Below are 25,099 nucleotides of genomic sequence, written 5' to 3' on the forward strand. Positions count from 1 at the left end.
TCGGTGCTAACAGGTTTTACTCGGGTAAACGGGGAATCATGGCGGTCCACAGACTACATCTGTTCCCAAGGTATTCTTGCAAAGAAGTTTCCCATCACAGAGGAAGAAATAAAAATATTTGAGAAGCAGATAAGTCCTGAGCAGGTCTCAGACCTGATGCCGCATGCTCTGATTTTTCCAGTTTGCAGCTTAACATTAAAACACCAGGCTTACATGGCTGACACATCTCTGCTGCTACTCCTTACTCCTCCTGCTTGGAGGCCGTCAACTGCTGTCACTGGAGGCATTACTGCATTAGCCATCGCGGTCGGTCGCTTACTGTGCAGTGTGGCTGTGAGTCTAGGAAGCTCCTCCAGGGTGCTACTGTGGCTACCGAAACAGGAACCCCATGCTTGAGAGAAGGATCTAAGGAGGGGAGTGGTGTGCACAGATGCATGGGCACATGTGTGCTGGAGGGAGGAGTCAGAGACGTCCACTTTATAAATACTGAAGAGGGAGATCAAGTTCAATTCTATCACGTTGCTGCCACTTTATCAAAATGGAGAAAGGACCATAAAATGTAATCTAATCACTGCAATTCTATAGGGCTAAACATCGTGGGATGAAATACAGACATGTGCAGGTGTCACAAGAGCAAGTTTGAGATGTGCAAGAAGCAAAACTGCAGAAAAGCTCTTTAGTTCACACTGAAAGAGCTGAGCCTACAAGGAAATCTCAGCCACAGGCTTTCTGGATTATAGAGAGATGGGGAGAAGAGCCCTTTCCTTGAAGACAAAGAGATGTTTGTAGTGGAAATGTGTGAACCGATTTTCCAAGGGGAGCTGCTGAAAAAGCACTGATTAAAACCACCAGGAGGGGATGAGGCGGGGAGATCAAGCCAGAGGTGACCCATTTAAACGCTACTGCTGCACTTCTGAAACCAGAGAAAGCAAGGCCACCCTCCACATTCCTTCCCACCCACACTGCCCCCCTTCCCTCAAGCTGTCCCTACCCTGTTACTGGATCTGCAGTCATGTAGACAATTAGAACCTTCCAGCCTGCAGGGGTGTTTACTATTTCTAGCCACTGTGTACTGGTAAGTAAGCTCCACCCATGATAAAATGGTAACCCTGTAGCCCAGAAGACAGTGTTCTCCACAAGGCCTAACCACCAGGCATGCAGTCAATGAATCTCACACTCATGGGCTCAATAAAAAAGGTGACTCAGAGGCCAGACGTGGTGATGGCCAGGCAGGCTCAAGCCTGTGACTGCTTATGATGATGATTCTTACAGTATGTATAAATATTAACTTATTCAAGAAATTGTATCTCCTAGATACTAAACCTAGGCTCAGAGAGCTACACATCTTAATCCAAGTCAGTGTTTGTTTAACAGCTTTGTCCTTCAAGTGTATTGGTATTAGTATCACTCACTGTTCTTCTTGGTAACTATCACATTCTTCGCCTATCATCTTGGTACGATCGGGTGCTTGAGGGGGCACAGAGGAGAACAGGTGGGGTATGGGAGCTGTGTTAGGACACCTAGGACGCAGCTTGGTTTTAAGCAACCAGAGAAAAACCCGGAGTGACAGTTTCTCTGTTCTCCTTGAGTATCCATGAAGGTCTCATATTTGACAGACCAGAAAGGAGGAGAGTGAAGCGCATTCAGTAATTCCAGAGTAAGGGATGATCAGCGGTGGGATTACTTACATAAAATTTTCTGGGTACTCGCTCAGGGCCATGTCGATGATGTTGAGAGCGTCATGGTGATGCTTCTGGGCTGACAGCAGGAGAGCGAGGAGGTGCAGGGAGTTGGCGTCATCACCCTGGAGTTGAAGAGCTTGGCGAACGTATCCGAGAGCTTCTGGTATCTGGTTTAAAACAGAACCAAAGAGCTTGTTTAAGCACAGTCATACAGGGGCCATGGCTACACAGGGTTACTGTGAGCTGTTTTATCACGCTGCACTCACATAGGAATCTTCATGGCAGGACGCTGGTCACATCCTCCTCAGCAAGGACAGGTGGACGAGGGAACAGGAGAGACCCCACCTTTCCCTCTCTCTAAAGAAACCTGTTCCCCACAGAACAGATGTACTTTGGATTATGTCTAGGATGATTTCACTGTAAATGGAGACACAGACAAGCTACCAGGGATTCTTAATGGAACTAAACTGCCTTAGTTGAACCTTCTCCCTTTCAGAGCATTATTGAAATTAAAGTACTTCATAAGCCATGAAACCTTTAGCAGAATTTTCTAAGGACCAGATGTTTGGATCCTCACTGGTCATGAAGGAAATATGCAAACAAACAAAACTCCACACCTTTCCAAACTACAGCCCAAAATAAGTGGCTGCCAGAAACAAATTACAGGAGCTCTTGCAAAGCAGATGTATCCAAATTCAACCTTGGTCACGGGCACGACAGCTGCTCAACATGTTCTTGTGTGTGTGGTGTATACATGTGTGTTGCCTGTGCATGTGCACGGTGAGGCCAGGGGTTGGCATGATGTCTCCTCCACCACTTTCCACCTTTACTTTTTGAGGCAACCTCTCACTGAATCTAGAGTGTCTGCCCCACAGTGTTGGGCTACAGAGGCTACTGTACCTGGCTGTTACATGAGTGCCAGGGAGCAGCACCTTGTCCACTGCGCCATCTCCTCAGCCTCACAACATGTTCTTTAGAAGCATGAAGCCCAGGGCCACATGTTTGGTTAGATACTTAGATCTCACGGGTTCAATAGAAAGGAGAATCTCAAGTTGGATTTCAAAACAGAGCTAGGGACAGGGGCATTCTGACAAGCCTGCCCAGGGGACTCCCGGGTGGCCTCCAACTCTATCCTTTGACTCTTCCCAAATCGTCAGGAACCTTAGCCCTTAGAAGATTCCATGGCTTCCTTTTCCAAAGCCTCCAGGTTTTCCATTCTGAGCTCAGTTCTACACGGACCTATGCCTTAAGTGTTGGCTATGAGGCTCTTTTGGAACCCTATAGTCATGGCTGTTAGAGCTGGCCACATGACTCATCGGCAGGGAGGACATTCAAGAACAGAAGCTGAGATGACTTGAGCACTTTACCCCACTGAGTGATGAGAAGGGGGTGACTCCGGCTGTTCTGACCCCTCTCCAGGAGTGTCATAACATCTGTCCCAGTCAACACTCGCTTAAAGCCCTGGCGCTTCAACGTTACATGCCTACAATCCCTGTGGATAGGCGTACCTAGAAGACTCCAATTACTTATCCACTTAGGGTGTCAGCCTCCTATGTGACTGCCCCTCAGCCTGAAGTAGGGAGACAAAGGCAGCCATCCTCACTGTGCTGGCTTACAGAGATGGTCAAATATTTAGGGACAGGGATGGAGGCTCGAAATGATGCCTTTAGAGGGGTTCAGAGCTGGCTCCTTCATTCGAAAAGTCTTTCTGGGTGTCAAACACATACCAAGCAGTGTTTCAAGTGTCAAGGCAGGGCAACAACAATGGCAGGCATGGGTCTTCCCCTCCTGTAACCTCCAGTGAAAAGGACTGATACTCTATAGGGAAGGTGGCTCCATGAGGAGCTTCAAGGAGGCTCTGATCAGTGATCAGCACACCTCTGCTCTAGCAGTAGCTCCTGGTCAGTGCAGCTGTGAGCCATACTCCACCATGACAGACCTTTCTAGGTAGGTGTCTTGGCCTCTGTTCCAAGGCTGCCAATGGGAGCCCTCTCTTAACGCTATTCCGAGGCAATGGGAAAGGGTAATGCAAACTGCAGCCTAGCCTAGAAGGAATGGCATATCTCCAGAGCCGACATCAGATTCCCTCTTCCACTCTGTACTCAGGGATGTGCTGGGGTCACCACCAACACTTGCACCTGGTGGGCTGGCAAGCATATGGCCATAGTTTCAGGAACAGGTAGGAGGGAGAAGGGGAGGGGTACTGGAATGAGAAAGGCAGCACAAGAGGCCTCTAAGAAGACGAGGGCCAGTAAAACTTGGCCTTCTGCAAGAAGACGCAACAGTGTGAGTGCTCACGTCATCTGCACCTGGTGAGCTCGTTGATACCTTCTGGCATTTTCCAGTTATGCATAAATACCCTTGTGACAATTAGTGACTAAACCCCAACCATGAAGCTCAGCACGGGGCTCACTACTCCGTCCCTGTTAGCAAAGGCCAAAGGCTCTTTGGTGACCCCTGGAGTCAGGGTACATGCCCTGTCCTGCATTCATGTTGACATTTGACCCCGGGCTGGATCCTCTAGATCTGTGGATCTATTCTCAAGAACGCAGCCTGGGCCTTCTTCGTCTCCAGTACATGATCAAACTGACTTGAACCATGAGGTCTTTTCTGGGAGGAGTTAGCTTCCTTGGAGAGCACTGCCCAGCTTCCCAGCCAGCGTCAGTTAAGGAAGGGAGGCCTTATGGCGGCTCTAGCTGAAGGAGCTGGAAGGGGACATTGCGCCCAGGCTCAGGCGCATGGTAAACACTGACCTGTCTGGAGATGGCGAGCTGCAGAGCCAGGTAGAAAGCCGCTTGGTGGTCTGTAGGTGACAGGCTGTGGGCCCTGAAGGAGAATTCACCGCTGTTAGAACATCAGGCCACACTTGTTTGCTCTACCATAAACTGTCTTCTCGTCTGCATTTTGGCATCAACACCACATTTCAGCTGAACTATGTATCATTTCCCTAACCCTTCCCCCACATCACCAATGCATGCTATGCCATACACAGATGACACAGGGACATATTTTTGGCTTTTGTTCAGCAGCTAAAATGGCCATGGAGGTTCCCAGACTGTGGAGGAGCCTAGAGACAAGGACTCGACAGGCCCAAGGTCTGGCTTCTCCAACAGATGCACCTCCTTAGCTAAACAGAGGAAGCACAAGTGTCACCCTGGGTCATGGTAAAATCAAGTGTGCAGGTAAAAGCAGCTGAAGAGCTGTTCACCCTTTCTCAGTGTAAACCCAAGACCAGACAATGCTACTTTGGCTACCTTTGGGGTGACCTTAACACTACTTCATCCAAATTTCTATATTTTAGAAAGAACCACATGAAAATCACAGACCAGCTTTGCTTATAAAATGAGGTTTGTGTTTTTATGAATAAGGAGACGAGAAAGACGCTCATTCGTCCTGAGAACTGCTAAATCCCATGCAGGTTACTGATTGTGATCCTGTAACTGTGTTGGGTGAGAATGTGGTGGGACATTGACTTGACAGCATTACCTGGCCCTGCTGTGGGATGCAAAGAGGCTGTCTTGGCTGCCTAGCAGACTGCAAATACCATCCTTTTCTGGCTTTTATGTGAATGTTAATTGTACTTCATCAGAAGCAATTCAAAATGTGATAGTTTACAGGACCTACTTCTGCATTTAACAGACTGGTAGGAAAAGAAAAAGAAACTTACGACTTAGGTAAGAGGGACCAGGGAAGAGACTAATTACTAACTGTGGGTCCTGGGTAGCAAACAGCCATCTCTGCTCTGACAACACTCAGTGATCAAAGGAAGCACTTCTACCAGGAGAAAGCAAATTCAAGATGAAACAGAAAGCTAAATCATTACGAAGTCATCTGTGGCCAACTTGCAAACTTTCTATAGGCACAAGGCCTTTTAATTAACTGTTAGTTTTCCATGGGAAAAGAAAGACTTCTAACATGCACAATCCAGAAAACAAGCAAAATCCATGACCGGGGGCACTGTTTGGGCAAATGCTGTCTGTGCAGGACTGGGGTTTTCCCTTTTCCAAACCTTTGAATTTATGTACAAAAGAGGTATTATTACTTGTATATGTATATGTGCAGGTAAGTTTGCCTGAGTGTGTGCATCTGGAGGAGTATGTGCACAAGTGTGTGCAAGTAAGCTTACCTATATGTGCTTCTGGAGGTGTGTGTACACAAGTCTGTGCATGTACTGGAAGATACAAGTACCTGTTTGATTGATTGTTCTTTCATCCCCTTCCCCTTCTCTGCCTGGTCTCTCCCTGATGGTGGGGCTCACACTCATGACTAGATTGACTGAGCTACAGGGATCCACCTTGCCCCACCTTCTCACACTGGAGAGAGCCGCAGCATCACACCGAGCCTTTATGTGGGCCCCAGGAATCAAACTCCGGACTGCATGCTTTACAGCGAGCATTTTACCCACTGAGCCCTGTGGCTCCTTTTGCTAATACTGAGCAAAGCAAACTCACTCCTGAGGAACCTTACTAGCAGCCTAGCTACAAGCCACAACCTCTGGACTTTTCTGCCCTGGGCTTAAGAGATGGAGGCTGTGAACCCATCACTATATTCCAGCTTGCATGATTTACAAGCACTGGCTCTCTGTGCATTTACACATAAAAGGGTTTGTCTTTGGTGTTGATAAGGAAGGTGAACATGTCATAGTTTCTGTCTTTGCCAATTATCCAATGAAAATGACTATCAAATCGATTATGAAGAAACTTTATTATGTAAGGTAATTTATTTTATCTCATCTTCTTTTAAAAACAATAAAGTCAGGTTTCTATAGCCATCAAAAATAATTTGTCAGAACTATAATTTTTCTCAGCCCAGTCTGTATTTTTCCACAAATTGTTAAGTCATGGTTGTTTCTATCCAATGCCAATGGAGTTAAGAAGCTGGCAGCTGATCTGGTGAATGCAGAGTGTGGATATTTTTTTAGTTATGGCCAAAGGCCCCATCCTGGTCTTAACAAAGCATTATGAACTGCTAACCACGGGCCTGCAAAAGAAACAAACTAGAGTGCTGCTAGTGATTTTGTCGTTTCCAGGGTGCCTTCCGGTGACTTCTAAAGAATTCCCAATGGGGCTAATAACAAAAATGCAACTGCCAATTTCTAAAGAAGTGTACCTCAAAACATACATAGTTTAAGGGCCTTGTTTTCAAAATGAATGATGTTGACTCTTTTAGCAAAGGAAAGGGGGTAAGTGAGAAATGACAAAGACAACAAAAAGAAGTAAGTGGGGGTTGCTCCCTATAGGTGCCCATGCCTTGCTGCAGTTGTGTGGGACAGATCAAGCCGCTCAGCTTCCTAGCAAAGGGCCCTTTGGTGTGCTTACTCTCCCTTGCTCAGTGCCCATTAGCTGCAAGCCTGAACATTCTCCATGGATCCAGCAGCTCCACAACCCATCTTATGTGGGAGCGCTGGCCAGGCTGCTACAGGAAAGCCAGACAACTAAAAATTCTACCACAAGATGCTCAAGGTGCACTATTGGCAAAGTGTCTATACCTTCACGAATTCAGTTCTTCTCTCACGGAAAAAGAGGCTATCCATATATCCATCCATCCTCCCATCTGCTCACCTACCCATCTTTCTACCCATCCATCCATATTCCACTCTATCCACCAACCTAGCTACCTCACCATCTACCTACTCTCCCATCCATCCATCCATCCATCCATCCATCCATCCATCCATCTACCAATCCATCCATCCATCCATCCATCCATCCATCCATCTACCAATCCATCCATCCATCCATCCATCTACCAATCCATCCATCCATCCATCCATCCATCCATCCATCCATCCATCCATCCATCCATCCATCTACCAATCCATCCATCCAATCCATGCATCCATCCACCAATCCATTCATCCATCCATCTATCCAATCCATGCATCCATCCATCTACCAATCCATCCATCCATCCATCCATCCATCTATCCATCCATCCATCCATCTATCCAATCCATGCATCCATCCATCCAATCCATGCATCCATCCATCCATCACCCACCTGCTTATTGCCTTACCCTTTCATCCATCTACTAGCCCACCTACCCATTGACTTATGTATGTCCACCCATTCATCCATTTGCCTATCCCTCTGTATCATGCAGCACTTACAGTACATAATCTGAAGAGGAAGTACCATCACACTCTATGGAGTCTGGAGATGAATAATATAAGTGCCCTTCCTTAAGGAGCTCCTCCTACCTCACAAGGAGAAACCCCAAAGGATCATCACAGTGTAATAGGTGATCATAGCGCCCAGACAGGCACATGGGGCTGCTGTTGGAACATGACTGATTCAGTCCACCCAGCTAGACCTCAGCACATCCAGTAGACTACTAAATTCCAGCTCCAACAGTGTCTAGAGCTGAGCAAAGAATATAGGCCATGTGATCAGTTTTGATTATGGCTTTTAAAGCATAGAGCTCACAACAATGATGACTACAATTTATGACATATCTATTATAATCACCTTATCTAGGAATACCCAGAATAGGAGACAGAAGCAGAAATGGAGTGGAGGAATGTGTGATGCAAAGGCTTGGTCTTTATACCATCACCCTTCTGCCCTGGTTGGCTAATTTTTTCAAAGTCCCCTTCATTTCTGATTATAGGGGGCACAGAACTCATGATTGTACATATGGTTCAATCAGAGCTCTTTCACTAATTATATACCTTAAGCTTGTCTAGGTGGTTTTCACTGAAAGTCCTATATTCTAGGACAGCACAGTCCCAATCTATCATCCTTTACACACACACACACACACACACACACACACACACACACACACACACACACACACAAAGCTAGGGGGAGGAGTCACAGTAAAGTGAGGCTGCATATGCCATGCCGCCCCGAGTGGCAAACACAGATGATGTAATGCCACTACTTCCCCCAGGAGCAGTGTTCACTAGTACATGCATGACACTTGCTGTCACCACCTTCGGGACTGCTTTTCTCAATAGGATGTGACAGTTCACTGAAGCAACAGCTTCCAACCCTGTACACAATGGCATTTTCTTCACCATACTTTTGTTCAACATGGACGAACTGGCTGAGGTGACAGGGCTACGGATAACAACAGCTGATTATCTCAATGTCTGGATGTAGCCTCACCACTTTGATACATTCAGACATTGTCCCTTTGAGTGCCTTAGAGAACACATCTTTCCAGATCCTGGCTCTAGTTATGATTATGACTTCATTCCCACAGGCTGTATCTGCAACCCTATCCCTCTTAAATATACCATTTTCTTTTCAAACAAAACAAATAAACAACATAAATCACAAACAAAATAACAGAATAAAATTTGGGGGAAACATATAAAATGCATAGTAGAAAATACTTCTCACCTAAGTGGTTTTAAATGATCATTTGTGTTTAGGAGGTAATACAATCTTTCTCATTTACTTAAAGTTTTTTCTTTAAAACAGTGCCTACTTGAATTAAAATCACTGTATGCATTTGGAGACCATTCTGCATTTCACACAAACAGTAACTTAGGTTAGCCTTCTGCAATGTACTCAGTCAGGCTAGGAGGGTTTATTGCCCCTTAGCCTTATGAACAAACATGTTAAATCTCTTTGATTCAAACCTAAGCAGAAAAGGAACAAAAAAGAATTCAGGCCGGCAGAACAGCTGTTACATAACCCTCAGTTACACAGGCAGCCCCAGGCAGACCACCACTGTGGCTGTTTTTAGAGAACCAGTAAGATGTGCTGATTTAAGGAAAGTGAAACAGATGTGGTGGCCACTTTCTAAAGCAGCCATGTGTGGGTTTGACAAATAAGAACTGGAGAAAGTAAAACCTGGAATCATCCGAAATGGAAACGCTTTCATGCTCTGGGCTGAGAAACACTAACAGCAAAAGCTAAGCCCAGAGACAGGGGTCTGTGCAGATGTGGACTGGTGCTTCTTGTCTTTAACGGAGAATAGGAGTGGCAAAGTTAAGGCGTAATGGACGAGCCTGCCTGGAAACAGAAATGAGGCAGGGGCACTTTCGAGTAGCAAGCCAAGTGATAATGGCTGCAGGAAAAGGCGTATGGAAGATAGGACAGACCTGAACTAAGCAACTCTGAGGAAATGATCTCACAAGGTGGCTGATAAAGGCTCTCAAGGTTTGCAAAGAAGCAGCTAAGTCATATGGCTTTAGGAAATCAGTGTAAGTCGATGTATTTAAAACAACAGGATCAATTCCAACTCTACATTTTACCTCATAGGGGTCTATTTTCAGGGACCAATTTAATACAGGTGACTTATTATATCTGCAATGAGTAAAACCAAGTAAAAGTAAAACTGCCCTGGGCTCTACACAGGGTCCAATCCACATCCATGGGGACTCCTTTCCCTCCTGCACCTCATCCCCACACTGTGATGGCGTCATTGCCGGTCCTGACTGCCCAGGTGAGCACGGGACACTCACAACTCTTATAAAGATAACGCATTGCTCTGTGTTCATGAAAGGCACAAGGAGAGGACAAGTGCCAAGGTACTGTGGAGCGAGGTAGGGCCGGGAGCTTGATGTGGCTGCTAAGATGCTGTTTCAGACTTTCAAATCTCCAGCTTCTTCACTTCTTACTGTAAAAGCCTGCAGCTTGACACGCAGCAAAAGCCAGGGAAAAAAACGGGGGGCCTCTTTTCAAGATGATGACAAATGTCTTTAATAAAGGAACCATCTCCCTAGACAAAGTGTCTGTCTTTCTCGAGCTGAAATCCCTTTATCAGGAATGAATAAAAAGAACCCAAGTGAATAAACAGATTAAAAGTGTAGCCAAACAGAGCAACGAGAGATACCAGCTTCATGGTTTCGTGTTTGCTGCTCAAGACAACGTACTCCCGGAGGCAAGACGCTGTTTACATAATCCTTAAAAATACCTGCTTCTCCCATATTCATCATAGTCAGATGTCACCACGTACAGCAAGCGAAAAGACGAACTCCCACTCACCTCTGAAGTGCAAGAAGTGCCTTCCTCTGCAGGACCTCCTGCATCCCTCGCAAAGAAGCTGAGAAAAGGGTTCTGTTAGTAGGTGTCAGGAGAAGTTGGGGTGGGGTGTGCCAATACTAAGCCCACTACATAAGCCGAGCTATATGTCCCAAGCTATGAGCGCCTGCTGCACAAGGCACTGCTGGGACAGGAAGCCCAGTCCCATCCTCAAGGCTCTGTCTACCACTGTGGATATCACTGTGGAGCAATGTCAGGGAACAGTGAGCTTTGGAGCCTTCTCAGTCTACCTGTCACACACACACACACACACACACACACACACACACACACACACACACACACGGTGAGCTGTGTCACTCTGAGCGTGAATAATCCTATCTATTGTTATCGTCACTACTGTTAGGCACACTTCTGTTAAAAAGGAAACCTGGAGCATGGTGATGTGGTGGGGTGTGGGGTGGTGTGGGGTGGGGGGCTGGGGGGCTGGGGGGTGGGTGGGAGATTAGGCCATTTGGAACTCCAGGAAGAACACATTGGTTCCCCAGGTAGACATGTAGAACCAGGTCTGCCAGGAAGGGTTCAGTCAGGGCTCAAGCACCAGTGGATGAACGGCTGTCAGAGATTCTTGGTACTGGGCAGCTATGACCTTGGGCCAAGGACTCTGGCTTGATGCTTGTTTAATTCATGCTGGCTGATGGCCAGGATTCTAATACCTTGATGTGAACACAAAAGATGGAGCTGCCAAAATCCAACATGGATGTAAGAATATCAGTTCACAGGAGTGAGGCCTCCTGGCTGTGAGCAAACACTTCCCTGTGTAGAACAAGGAAAATGGCTCCCTTACAGTCTGCCTAAGAACAAAAAGGGCACCTTTTGCAGGAGTACGGAAGAGTCCTGAACCATCTGCTGCAGCTGCACTGCAGGAGACCCTGATCGAGTCGCTGCACAGGGCAGCTCCTGCCAGCCCAGGAGTTAGCAGTGGGAGACTAACATAGGGCTACTCAGAACAGAACCTCCATCCATCTGCAGAGAACCTCTACCTGACCCAACAGAACTCTCAATGTTGTAAGGGGCCCCGCAGGGTGCACTGGCTCTAAAAGCTGCTAAAAGGTAGACTCTGAACCACGAATTTATGTGGTAAGTCTATGACATTCAGACCTCCCCCTGAAAGTTGATATATGAAGATATACTGCGTATGGCCGGTATATCATATGGGCATGGAAAAGAAGCCAGAAATCTAGTATAGAAAAGCAACTGACATGCTAAACATGCAGTATTTTAGGGCTGGGAAGAGAAAGATCTGGGCTAGTCTGTAGGCGTCACAGTAGTATTCTGTTCCACTGTGACTGAGGGCAGTGGAGGGCTCTCCAGGAGGCTGGCAAGATCCTACCTCTTGCTCTCGGTGGCACTTCAGGGCACTTTGCCTTGTTCTAGTCATTAAGCTATATATTTGTCTTTTTTGGTATTCATGTTATATTTTATAAAATGTTAAAAAATTAATCAGAAATTAACATCAAATTATACTTTCTGCAAAGGTTTTATTAATTATATAAAACTTAACTAAGACTTATTTTAAGTTTATTAAGATTTATTTTAAGGTTAAAAAAAAAAACCTCATCAACCAAAACTTTTTAGCATATCCAAAATATATAAATCATCACACTCAAGAGCCATGAGCTAGCCACACTGCATTTGTACAGATCTGTGAGTTAAGACGTGCAAATGAACAAGTGCACAGTCTCTGGCAAGCGGAGGGTGGGTCCCTGTAAGGCTTTGGTCCTAAACTTTCCTATACTACTGTACCTAAAACCCAATATCCAGTCTTTCCCTTAGGAACTGGCCAGGGTGGGAGTGTAGTGTTGACTGCCTCATCTCTTGAGGTTTTACTCTTCCTGCTCTCAAGATAGACTCCTCATACCTGCTGGCTAGGAACCTGGGTACCACTAGTCCCAAGTACCTGACCACAGCTCAGGTCTTTGACATTCCCCACACCATCTAGACAAAGAAGACAGGAGCACTGGGACCCACAGGCCAGGATCCCAGGATGGCCCGGCTTCTGTACCCTCCACAGACAGAGGAGACTACAAGACACTGCAGGGTGGTCTGGGACCTGGGGCCGGGGTGGGGGAGGGCTTCTCACCATCAGTGGCTTGCAGACTATATGTGAGCCCCAGAGCTAGGTAGCCTTTGGCCTTGAATTCTGACGTTTTCTCTCCCACATCAACAACAGTTTTGGCAAACTTCTCAGCCTCTTCCAACTGAAAGATAAGTTTAAAACAACCTGTCAAAGTCATAACATCACTTCCCATAAGCACCTGCTGCTAAAAGTGGGCTTCTGATGGTTTGTTTTGGAAATAACCTCCCAACCTTCCGACTTTACCCTGACAATTCTCTTTCTTTATAGAGCCTGTCAACAGTCCACAGGGCGCCTGTTTATCTTTCCTTAAATGTCCCCTTGCTGGTTATTTGCCTTCTTGTCCACGGCCGCTTTCATATTTGCTGGGATTCTTTCTTTCCCATCTCCATTGTTCACTCCTTGGCGTTACAATGGGGATGGACTCAGGGGTCAGAGGTCAAATGAAACATGTTTACAAAGAAAACAGCTCTTGACGTGTCTTGTGTTTGGGTCTTTCCCTTTATTCATGACATAAAGAATGCATTCAGACCTGAATTTTCTTTGCCACAGGCTGTAAAAATTTTTCAAAACTCGACCTACTTTACAGAACACAGCACATGGGCCTTGCACCAGGAGAATCCTGTGGGAGTCTGTTCCTGTAAACTGCTCTCTCAATGAGACCTCTTCACAACTTGCTAGACAAGGAAAGAGATTTGTCCCTTTAAATGTGTGGCAAATGGTGGTACTGAGCTGGACTGAGTACATGGGAGTTCATCATGCTCTTGATTGCTGAGGCCTTTGAGGATGTGGACAATAAAATGGTAAGAAATTGTTACTCCCAGCTCTAACCAAGGTCTGTTTGGGTGTTTAGGGACCTGTTTGTCACAGTAATAAACAGGGCCGCTGTTGGGAGGGGGGGCAGCAGTCACTTGTGTTCCAAGACAAGGCATAGGCTGCTGTCCCCTTCGAGCCCACAGCACTGTCCCCTCCACTCACAGCCCCAGACTGTCAGCCCACAGGAGCTTGTCACGCCACAGCACGGCTGTGAGTCTTTGCCTGCTTCCTTCCAGGGGAGTCAAACTTTCTTTACAACACTTGCTTTTCTCCTGTCAGGTGGGAATACATGGGAAAAACTAGGCCGCAAGGCTATAAAAGAAGAAACCCCAAGTTAGCAGGGAGTCTTGGGGCTTGGGGCAGAATACTCTTCATCTACAAAACTAACTGGATATGAAGCTGAATCAAGGAAATGAAAACTCCACTATAGGAGGCAATCATCTATGCCTCAGCTCGGCATGCTAATCAGCTTTCTGTTTTCTAATGCTCCATCTGCTGAGGTACTAGAACCTTGATAAATTCGGCTACGGCCACATGAAGGTCTGAAGCAGCCAATCTGAAGGGCATTTGTGAAGGAAGATGCATGAAGGATGCTGTGTTATAAATATGTTGAGGCAGAGAGTAAATTCTTTTTTTTTTTTCTTTTTTTTTTGGAGCTGGGGACCGAACCCAGGGCCTTGCGCTTGCTAGGCAAGCGCTCTACCACTGAGCCAAATCCCCAACCCCCAGAGAGTAAATTCTTAAGTTATAGGTGTCTAGAGAGCTTTTGGACCTTCTTAGCCCTACAAGTCATACACAGTGAGCTGTGTCTCTCTGAGTGTGAACCCAATCTAGCCTCTCATTGCTGTTCTTCAAGCATGTTTCTGTTAAAAAGAAAACCTGAAGCATGCTGGAAACCTACAGACACCCACAGGGTGGGTAAGGCTCAGCTTGGAAGCATGGAGGAGGTGTGCCCTGGAGCCCCTGTGGAGGAGGGGAGGGACTTCCCACTTACCCAGTGAAGGGAACCCACACACAGCTTGGCTGCCAGGAGCGGGATGGTGGCATCATCTGGCTTTAGCCGGATACATTCCTTTAGCACCTTCACAGCACGGGCAGACTGCATACGGACAGAGAAATTGTATAAAATTCAAAAGTCTGACAGAAGGGAACATTCTAGCCTTCTCAGAGGGGTCAAGGTCTGTGAATACCAGAGCTTGGGGCTTAGCATGACAGGGAAGGAACCACTATCAAGAGCAAATTGAAATGGGCTCCTGGCACCTGCCTAACTCACTCTGTTTGTGTAGCCATTGCAACAACAAGAAAAAATAGACTGCAGTAGCTTACACTGTTATAAAAACAAACACCTAATTAAAACCATACTAAACTATACTTCTGAGCTCAGTTAACACAAATGGTATTTTATGTGAGACTTCACAATTCACCGAAAACCAGACTGACTAATGGTTGCACCTTTATCAAGTGTGCATGTGGCAGGGCTGACACTCTAAATATTTGTGCATGTTTCTGCATGTGTGTCTGGTAACTCTCAAAGTAGGCACAACACTCCATTTTACTAAAAAGGAAACTGAGGTACTAAGTGGCATGTCCCCTGTCACTCAGCTACGAATGCACTGCAGGCTTCCACCAAATAGCAGCAGTGAGCCACGCTTTTGGCTGCTATCCTCTGCTGCTTCTATAACTACAGACTGTGGAGAGAACACGAAGGCTCTCCCCCACACACCCCAAGCCCCTCCCCAGGCACACAGACCTGGGACACGTTTATAATCTCAAAGGGAGTTCACGACGTAAGTTTAACCATGTACGTTTCACCTGAGTGAGTCATGGACAGGTTTTTAAAAAGGCAAATGAAGGATTCCTCGTCTTAGTCCTGGCTCCGTCTCAGACCCTGAGTACATGTGGTGGCCCATTATGAAAAGGCCATGGGACAGTTTGAAACGGTGGCTTAGCCCTTCATGAGATTCAACAGCACACACCTGGACAGAGCGGCAGGCGTGGAGAGACTTACCTTTCCGGCAGCCATCAGCGACAGAGCAAATTGGTACCAGAGGTGGAACTCCTCAAAGGCAAACTTCATGGCTCTTTCTAAGCACTGGTTAGAAAGAAAAAACAATGCTCACCACTGAGAACTGCTCCAAGCAGACCTGCATGAGTCTCACCCGCAATATTTAATTCTGCCAACTGCATTAACCTCGACTGCCTAGAACTCTACCTTCTGAGGCCTTCCCTCACCATGCCGAGCGTGGTGCCAAAGCAGACTCAGATATAAGAGGAATTTTGCTCTGGTAAGACATGGAGGCTGGCAGAGAAGCACCCCAAACACAAGGCCCAAACCAACAAGTCTCCATGGGCAGAAAATAGGAGCTCTGTGGGCCGTGACCAGAGTTCTCAGGAGTGGCATTTACAAGAACAGCCGCTGAGCCATGCTGGTGAGAAAGAACCTATGGGGAGGAGGAGGAGGAGTGGAGACTCAGGGTGGTCACCACAAGTCCAGTGAATCCAATTTGGACAGAGATCCACAGGAGGCAGGGCTGGCACCATGCCATCTTTGAGGTGACAGTTGCTTCCCCAAGTTACTCTTTCTCTTCTCTACCCTGAGATACGCTGCCATAACGGTGTTTCTGAGCTGCCTTCACTCTCTTACCCCAGCCAGTACCACTAGGGAAGGGCACACACTCATGCTTCTTGGCTTCTCCAGTGCTGGCCAGCCTGCTGTGGCTCGCAATTCCCAAACTGCCCTCTTAGCTAGCAAGGTCCCTGCAGAAGGGTGACACAATCACCTCAGAGATATAAGAGGGTCGGTCATTAGAGCAGGTGAGACAGAAGACACATGGAGGCTAGAGAATGAAATGTTCTAGGAGCTTCAAAACTCACAAAGCTGTCCAAGCAGAGCCAGAAAGGGCAAGCTACAGGCAGAGTGGGCAATGTTTCTCTTGAAGGGAAAGGAAAGAGAAGCACTGAGAAAGGAAACTGAAGTGGAGACCCTGTGGAGAGGCTGTGGAGTAAGTCACCCCTCAGAAAGGGTCTCAAGAAGGGGGCAAGGGGTAGAAACAAGACAAGCAGGCGCTGCAGCTACAGCACCTGGCTCTCCGAGGATACCATGCCACACACTGGAGGACAGCAGTCGCAGGCCAGAGGTGAGACGGGCAGGTGAGGGGTGAAGGGAGGCTCTGTGGAGCCAAGGCTGGAGGGTGCAGACAGGCCACCTCACCATGTCCTCACTCCCTTGTGTGGCGACTAGAACAATCTTCAATAAGGAGGGCTGAGCAGAGAGAGAGAGAACACTGGGGGAACACACCAGGCCCTGGAATAAATGTGCACCAGCATCAGGCCAACCTGTGATGAGGCAGGGGCTTCCAGTGAAAGAGAGGCCCAAGGAGCCATCCTCCCAGATGCAGAGAGAGGTAAATTGAGGCAAAGAAAAGGCTTAGAGGACCGGGACCCTCCGACTGCTCATGTCAGGTCACCTTACACCAGCCTGGATGTGCCATGCAGCTAGAGCAGCTCACGCTGGGGAGGAAAGAACAACTCCCTCATCACTAGGGATTGGGATGGTTCAGTCGGTAAAGTGATTGTGGTGCAAACACAAGGACCTGAGTTTGGATCTCCAACAGCCATGGAAAAAAAGCCAGGCATGGCCGTGCGTTCCTATGAGGCTGACCCGAAGAATCCCTGGAGCTTACTGCCAGTTAATCTAAGCTAGTCCACATCAGTAGCCTCTGGCCTCCTCACATGCCACACACCTTTACACAAGACGAGAACACTCGCACACACACGCATGCATGCACTCACGCAGGCACTCGGGTCATCAGGCTTGATGGCAAGTGTTTTTTACCCACCTACCAATTTGGCCAGCTGCATTCATTCATTCATTCATTCATTCATTCATTTATTTATTATTTATCAACGGTTTTCTAGGACTAAAGTTGCAGTAATTAGGATTAAATAATAGTGCTACAAGATCAAGCAAATTGGCCGTTGGACAGACAGAAAGAAGCAGCCCACAGTTATACAGAACTGGATTTATGAAAGAGCACAGCCAGGCGAGGAGGCACAAGACTTTAACCCCAGCACTCATGAGTCAGAGGCAGGGGGATCACTGTGAGACAGAGGCCAGCCTGGCCTACAGAGTGAGTTCCAGGCCAGCCAAGACTAAGAAAAAGAAACTTTACATCAAACAGTACTATGACTACTTACTCATAAAGAAAATATTTCCAATTGAATTTTACCCCAATGTTTCCTAAAACTCTGCCCATGGCAGACTAAAGACAAAGTGAAAAGGCAGGCCACAAAGAGAGCCAGGCAGATCCTCTCCACCAGCATGGGTTACATAATGCTTGTTACCTTAGCCCAAATTCACATTTACAGTAAGGTTGCTACCTTCTGCGTTCTAGGAAGGAAGTCATCTGAGGCCCCTGCATGCCACACACTGGGCTACTGTGTGGCTTGCTTCTTTGTGTAGCTGGGCTCTTGGTAGCATTTGCTGTGCAGCCTGGCACTATTTTGAGCATTGCCTCCTTTGATCGTACTTACAACCCTATACAGCACAGGAAGGTGTCCTCAAAGGGATAGGAGGCTGCAGCACAGATTGAAGTGACACATGGCATCTCCGAGCTGATGATAGAGCCAGCTGAGAACCCAGAGCTTGGCTCCAGAGTCTGAGGTCATAATCATGGCAGCAGTGAATGGCCAAGAGGCCAAGGGCAGTCATGTTCCTCACACTTCGCTCAGCAGGTCACTCCTGCTGTGTACAGCACTGTGTACTGAACAGGGGGTGGGAGGCTCATGATCCCTACGAATTTCAGTTCTAGTAGTACTCGTCTGCTAATGAGGTGTCTGCTCCCCAAGCCTCTCTGGGATGGATCCCTGAAGCTATTAAAGATGGAGACCTTTACAATTTGCAGAATTTTCAAGAAACTTCCCTGATTCCATGACAGGCAGCCAAATGAAATATTTCTAGCCTATCTTTAAAAAGCACTCAGCTTGTCAAGGACCGAGGCAAGCCGTGTATTCTCTCTACAACGTCTTTCACATTCTAGCTCAAACCTCTCTCAAGACTATAGTAACCCATATCCCAGGATAAACTGTGGAGGAACCATAACGAGAGTCAGAAAGACCGAGGATATGCCATATAAGGGCTGAGGATACAACTGGAAGTGTACTCACCTAGCATACACAGGGCCCTGGGCTCTCAACACACACACACACACACACACACACACACACACACACACACACACACACACACACACGAGACAGACAGACACAGACACAGAGAGACCATGCAAACCAGCGATGATAAAGTAAGCTTCCTCCAGCTCACAGGCATGTATGTGCATTCTGTGTCATGGCTGACAGCCCTGTCCTCCTGTGGTCTCTGGCACCTTTGCTACACAGTTCCAGGTCTGCACGTGTCCAAACAGCCCCAGATGCTCCACTGAGGTCATCCATGCCCAGTACTGGAACATCCAGCAAGTCCTCCTTTATATTTTCAGAAACATCCAGAAGACACCTCTAAGAAGTCAGGTTGCCCAAAGCTCCATTACAAGAAGGGACTTGTGCTGTGACTGGAGACTTGATACCCATAATCTCCTTCTTAGCTGGGGTGGGTGCTCACCGCACTTGTTTGATGAGCTCACAAGCACATCTGTATGTGACCCAGTAAAAATGGCCAGCTTTAGTGTGTAGAGGCTGGTGAGGATGTAGTTAGTGAGCTACAATAAAGAACACTCACATTCAGCAGCATTTCTAGTGAGACAGAGTCCTGATGACAGAGACTTCTCAGAGGGCAGCAGGTCAAGTGCACAGGAGGGAGTGGGAGGAAGGGACATAGCTGGGAAGCTGTTGGAGCACATGGAGCCAACATGGCAGGAGAGAAGACGCTAGCTCTGAGGACAGATGGTTCAGGCTTGACGTCTCTCCAGCCAGAGAGCTATCAGTGGGGCAGAGGCCGGTCACAGACAGTGCACCCAAGGGTGTCCGGCAGAGTGAGCATTGCAGTTCTGCAATCGTGACAGCTGCTGCGGCTGCCCTGTGACACAACGTGGCAGTAGATCTGTGGGTTCTGATCTGAGGTAGAAGAGAGTGCCTGGGACTGGCCTGAGTGGAAATCTGGCCCTCCTTACCTGTGGTGTCACAGGAAGGGTGATGAGCCTGGGGTCGGGGGATGTGGCTCAGAGAGGGACAAGCATTATGGACACCTCTGAATCACCTCTATCACTAGAAGAGAAGATGGACTTAGCAGCAGTGTGCTGGCTTTCCAGGAAGTACAGGTACTCGGCCACCCTCTAAAGCCCAGGTGACACTTGCCAGATGCCATGGATATGTAGCAGTTCGTCCCTTGGAGGCTAAAGGGCTTCGTCGTGTGAGAAGCAGTCAGTACGTCACTCGCAGACCTATTTCCTGCTGGAATAAAGGCCTCTCCTTTTTCTTACTTTGGCTTTTCATGGGAAGCCATATTTGAAGGGTTCCGGGAACGGGCTGCTCTTCTGGCATGAAAAAGGGATTTAGCAATTACCTTCCTTGTACATAAAGCTCGATCACACCGACTGGGTGTGTGGCAGTGACAGCTGCACAATGCCACAGGCAGGGAGAAGCCAGGGCCTATTCTGGGAACTCAAGAACAAGACTCAGCATCCAAAACCCATGGGGAGAAAGGGCAGAAGTAAATAATCAGGTACCTTGTACACTTGGCTGGATGCCGGAAGCTGAAGCCATCGCACTGAGAGAACAGTCCCAGCCCGAGCTCCTTCCTTTTCCTTTTCCTTTTCCTTCTGGACAGTTCTCACTGCAGAGACCCTCAGGGCCCTTCACCTAGGAAGACTGTCTTCCTTGCATTATTTATCGAGTATATTATTAAATGTGATTAATGTAATTCTTTAGAGTTGTGTAATAACACGTTAAAAATTAACACAGTAGATGACTAACTTGTTGCTTCTTTTAGCAATGATCATTTACTAAGCTATTCAGCCATTTGCGACCACTGTTTTGTACACACAGAACACCCTAATCGTAGGGTGTGGAGACCAAGGCACTCTGACTCCACTCTTACTTTACAAATATGGGAGGAAGACTCAGAAAGCCAACAAGATCTGACTAAGGTCACACAGTGTCGAGCTGAAATCAGAACCCAGGTCTCATGATGCTATTAGTTCTAATTTAATTAAAGCTGAAAGCACAGATTAAAACGGAGTTTGAGCACTCTGCTTCTGAGAAGAATGGGTCCAGGAAAAAGCTTCCAACAGTCATACTCTCAGGACTCAAACAACAAACAGAGCCTCCCCCCATCTCTGGGAAAACGCAATGCTGAAGCTTGCTTGTTTCCTCCTCTTTATTTTAGAAATAAAATACAGGATCCTCTGCATCCTCACCCCACCCCTCCCCTTTCTCTTTTTGCTTTCGATCAGTAAGGCTACTCCAGACAGAGGATCTCCAAGTTTTATTACTTTGGAAAATGCTTAAATTAAAAGACATCATTTCTTTAGGTCACAGTAAGAATAGAAAATGGGTTATTTTTCTGTTTGTTTGTTTTTTGGGGGAGAGTTGAGGTGGGGTGAAGGGTGTTTTCTGGAGACAAGGCTTCTCTGTATAGCTCTCCTGTATGGCTCTCTTGTATAGTTCTCTGTATGGCTCTCCTGGAACTAGCTGTGTAGACCAGGCTGGTCTCAAACTCAGAGATCTGCTTATCTCTGGTTCCTGAGTGCTGGGACTAAAGGCAAGCGCCACCACGCCTGGCTGAAAGTAGGTTAGTTCCAGTGGTCCCAAGTCTGAGTCAGCTTGACTAAGTGTGCACAGGAGTATAGGAGCCCTGGTTCCCACTCGAATCCAATACCCTCTGCTATGTTGCCAATGTAGTGCTTCTTTGTTCGTCTGACAGAAAGCACTAAACTCAGTTCCTCCCCTCTACCTCTTCCTCCTCAGCTGCCTGTCCCCTTTGGATCTGTTATCAGCCTCTCTACCCTGGCTTGGGACACCGGATCCTCACCCTTAGACTGCAGTTGCAGCTTCACCTTGAGTATGAGTGCAAGGGCTGCAGAGGACGTGAGGAGCCAAGACAGTGGCACGCTGGTGTCACGAGGACAGGGGCACACGATATACAAAGCAAACGTGCAGCAGAAGCTTAAGTGAGGAACAAGTATAAAGAGAGCCAGGGTCCCTCAGTCTGCTCTTTTTAGGAGAGCCCCAGAAAGAAAAGAAAGGACCATAAGGAGTGCAGCAAACTCTGAAGACTCTAGAAATGGCAGCGTCTCTGACAGGACTGAAGCTGAGATGATTAAACCACAGCTCGAGGACCTAGGCTTACTTGATGCTTATTTGCATATAGACCGATGGAAGAAAGACCACAGACATGCCCAGTATGGCTTCTGCAAGAGATATGAGTTAACAAGGAAAAGAACAATCTCTCCAACAAAAGAGTGTTGGATTGATTTCCACATATAGCCTTTGTGATGTTTGTCAACTGATTGTCAACTTGACACAGAATCACCTGAGAGAAGGGCCTCTGAGACTGTCTGTGAGGGGTTACCTTGATTGTATTAATTGGGCGGCATCATTCCCTGAGCTTTCAGGTCATGGACTGTATTAGAGAAAGGAAGCTGAGTACTAGTACACACACGTTACTGCACTGCTCTCTGATCTTCCCTGTGGATATGATGTGACCAGTTCTCTCAGGCTCCTGCTGCTCTGACTTCCCTGTTTGATGGACTAGAACCTGCAACCATAAGCCATATAAATCTTTTCTTGTAATGGGAAATACTAAAAATGTAATCCACGCTATTGCGGGCAAGGCACTGGCCTGTTCTCATCTCATGGAGACTCTCTGACCTAGAGCTCAGAATCTCTGCACCCAACTCAGTAAGTTCCCATGGCTGGCCACTGCCACTCCACGCTTCCAAATTCCCGTGGCTGGCTGGAGATGTCCCGCCACTGTACCTTTCTCTGGAACTCAGTTGCTGCTTTCAGGCAACATTTTCTCCCTTGAATTGTTTTTGCTAGGATATTTTATCACAACAACAGAAAAACCAACCAACCAACCAACCAACCAACCAACCTAAAACAGGAATTGGTATTGAAGGAACCTTGCTATGAAATACCTGATCGTGTATGTGCCCTTTAGACCTCTGAATTGTTTTGTGGCTAGAAAGTAGCAGCTTTTGGTATAGTGGGGTATGAAGCAATTACATACTGGAAGCAAAGCTTAGGGCCATTCTGGTAAGAGCTTGGAAAGACACGAATGCTGAGAGGAATTCAGGCAGGGGAGGTCCAGATCATGAGATTTCAGAGGATAACAGGCACTCTCCTGGGGACTGGGCTAGGGGCCATTTGTACGGGACTTTGGGTAAGAATCTAACGTCAATCTGACCACGTCCCGAGAACCTAAGTGTTGAGCTTAATGCCAAGGGTCTAATTTGCTGCGCAGAGAACCATCCAAGGCAGCATGGTATTCAGACTAGTGATGTAACTGCTAAGGAGACAGCACCACAGAGAGAAGGCTCCTTCACTGCACTGGGACACTAGGGGAAGACTCCGAGGGCAAAACCTTATCCATCAGAGGCAACATCTTGAACTTGCATAGAACTGGGAGATGACAGTCACATGACACTGGTTTTGAAGGTACAAAAGATGCAAGACTAAGGGGATTGTGGAAGAGCTGCCATGTGGCAGGGCTGTTGTCCCTGTGGAAAGGCCCTGGAAGGCTCTGTGAGAACTTGCCGAGGTGAAGCCCAACTGCACTGGAGACCTGAGAGTCCCGGAGCTGTCAGGGCTATAGGACATGTGCCTCGGAAAGCTATGTGTGTAGACTGAAGCTTGGCTAAGCCTGTGCAGGAAGCTGGGAGAGGTGCTGCTACTGGCAGAGCTAGAAGCGGGGCTGCTCTAGCTGTTGGGAATCAGTTAAATATATTACAAACTCCAGATGCCAGACACGAGGCAAATTTATTTGTTTTTATTTTCCAATTTTTCCATTTTGTGCTTGTGCACGTGTGCATGCGTGCATGTGTGCCTGTGTGTGGTTAGTATATGTATAGGTGAATTGTGTGGGTGTGCAAACACATGGAGGCCTGAGGTTGGGAACCATCAGTACCAGGGCTCACCAATATAGCTAGTCTTGCCAGCCATCTTACTCTGGGAACCTCATCCTCACCTTCCAAGGCTGAATTACAGGTAGGCTGCCACACCCACCTGGCATTTGTGTGGATTTCTGGGGATCTGAACACTATGAGTCTTACTTGGTAAGCATTTTAACTTCTGAGTCATCTCCCTGTCCTCTGCACTAATTCATTGCCCTCAAGCTCCTGCTTCTGTGACGTCACTACCGTCACAGAAAACTTTGAGCTAAAACTTTGATACACGAAAACTTTGAGCTGAAAAGTCTCTCCCCCGTGAGCTGCTTTGTCATGGTGTTTTATCACAGCGACAGAAGACACACACACACACACACACACACACACACACACACACACACACACACACACACACACACACACAGAGACTCATTAGTTCCAAGTACAGGAGCCAAATCCAAAACCCAATTAGGGGAAGACTTGGGGGTGCACTGCTATGCTTTTGAATTTGTCACTGAATCAGTGGCTCCTCAGAAAAACACCAAGGGGATAAGCAACAGAAGAAAATGTACAGGGTTTAGTGAGAAACAAAACATCTTTACATTAAAGGACATAATTAAGAAAGAGAAAACATATAGAATAGAGAAATATCTATGAACTATATACCTGATAAGAGTTTATTATGTATTTAAATAAAACTATAAATAATTAAAAATTAACAATTTGAAAATGGGTGCAGGGCTTGGATAATCATCTTTTCAAAGAAGACATACAAATTAACAAAGGATTTGGAAAGATGCTCTGTGCGATGGGAAAATGCAAGTCAAACCCACAATGAAACAGCGACAGTATCCACCAGGGTGGCTGTAACTGGAGTACTAGATGCTGGTGAGCAAAGGAGAACTGAAGGGAGAGAAATGGGAAGGCTGCTGTGAGAAACAACTAGTTCCTCAAACAGTTCAACAAGAATTTCCATATCGCTTGGATCCCCTAGAGAAGGCAGAAGAGGAAGTCAGGAGTGCCGGACTTCTGCTCTCACACGTCAGAGACACTATTACACCCAGGTCGGCACAAAGATCAGCTCCGTGACCTGGCCAGGCATAGGGGTGTGGCTTACATCATCTAGTGCGTCCTGAAGGCTAGGAGGTGGTAGCAGTGCTCATGGCGATTCTCCATAGCAAAGGGTGACGACGGCTCTCCCTCCATCCATAAATGAGTGGGTAAACATAATTCGACAGATAAAACAGTGGGACATTATTCAACAGAAAGGGATGTAGTCCTGATAACACGCTGCCAGACATACTATTATGACAAGGCTGAATCTTAAAAACGTTAGCTCAGTCAGGGAGTCAGGCACGTGCCACGTGACTTGTTTTATATCAGGTACCTGAAATAGGCAAATTCATAGGAAGAAAGATTAGAGTTGTCAGGGCAGGGTGTGTGTGAGTGAGTGTGTGTGTGTG

General features: G+C 47.1%; 1 protein-coding gene across 10 annotated transcripts in view; it reads right to left on the reverse strand.

Annotated features, from left to right (window-relative positions):
- Positions 1-25,099, reverse strand: part of Ttc7b (tetratricopeptide repeat domain 7B) — a 212,798-nt gene that overhangs the window by 69,524 nt on the left and 118,175 nt on the right. For all 10 annotated transcript variants that reach the window (NM_001108719.3, NM_001401373.1, NM_001401371.1 and 7 more), the window contains 6 exon segments: positions 1,689-1,849; positions 4,436-4,508; positions 10,626-10,683; positions 12,766-12,883; positions 14,570-14,674; positions 15,584-15,667. In NM_001108719.3, the coding sequence (NP_001102189.2) occupies positions 1,689-1,849; positions 4,436-4,508; positions 10,626-10,683; positions 12,766-12,883; positions 14,570-14,674; positions 15,584-15,667 (599 nt within the window).

The sequence above is a fragment of the Rattus norvegicus genome, chromosome 6 (assembly GCF_021556685.1).
Source record: "Rattus norvegicus strain SHRSP/BbbUtx chromosome 6, alternate assembly SHRSP_T2T, whole genome shotgun sequence".
NCBI lineage: Eukaryota > Metazoa > Chordata > Mammalia > Rodentia > Muridae > Rattus > Rattus norvegicus.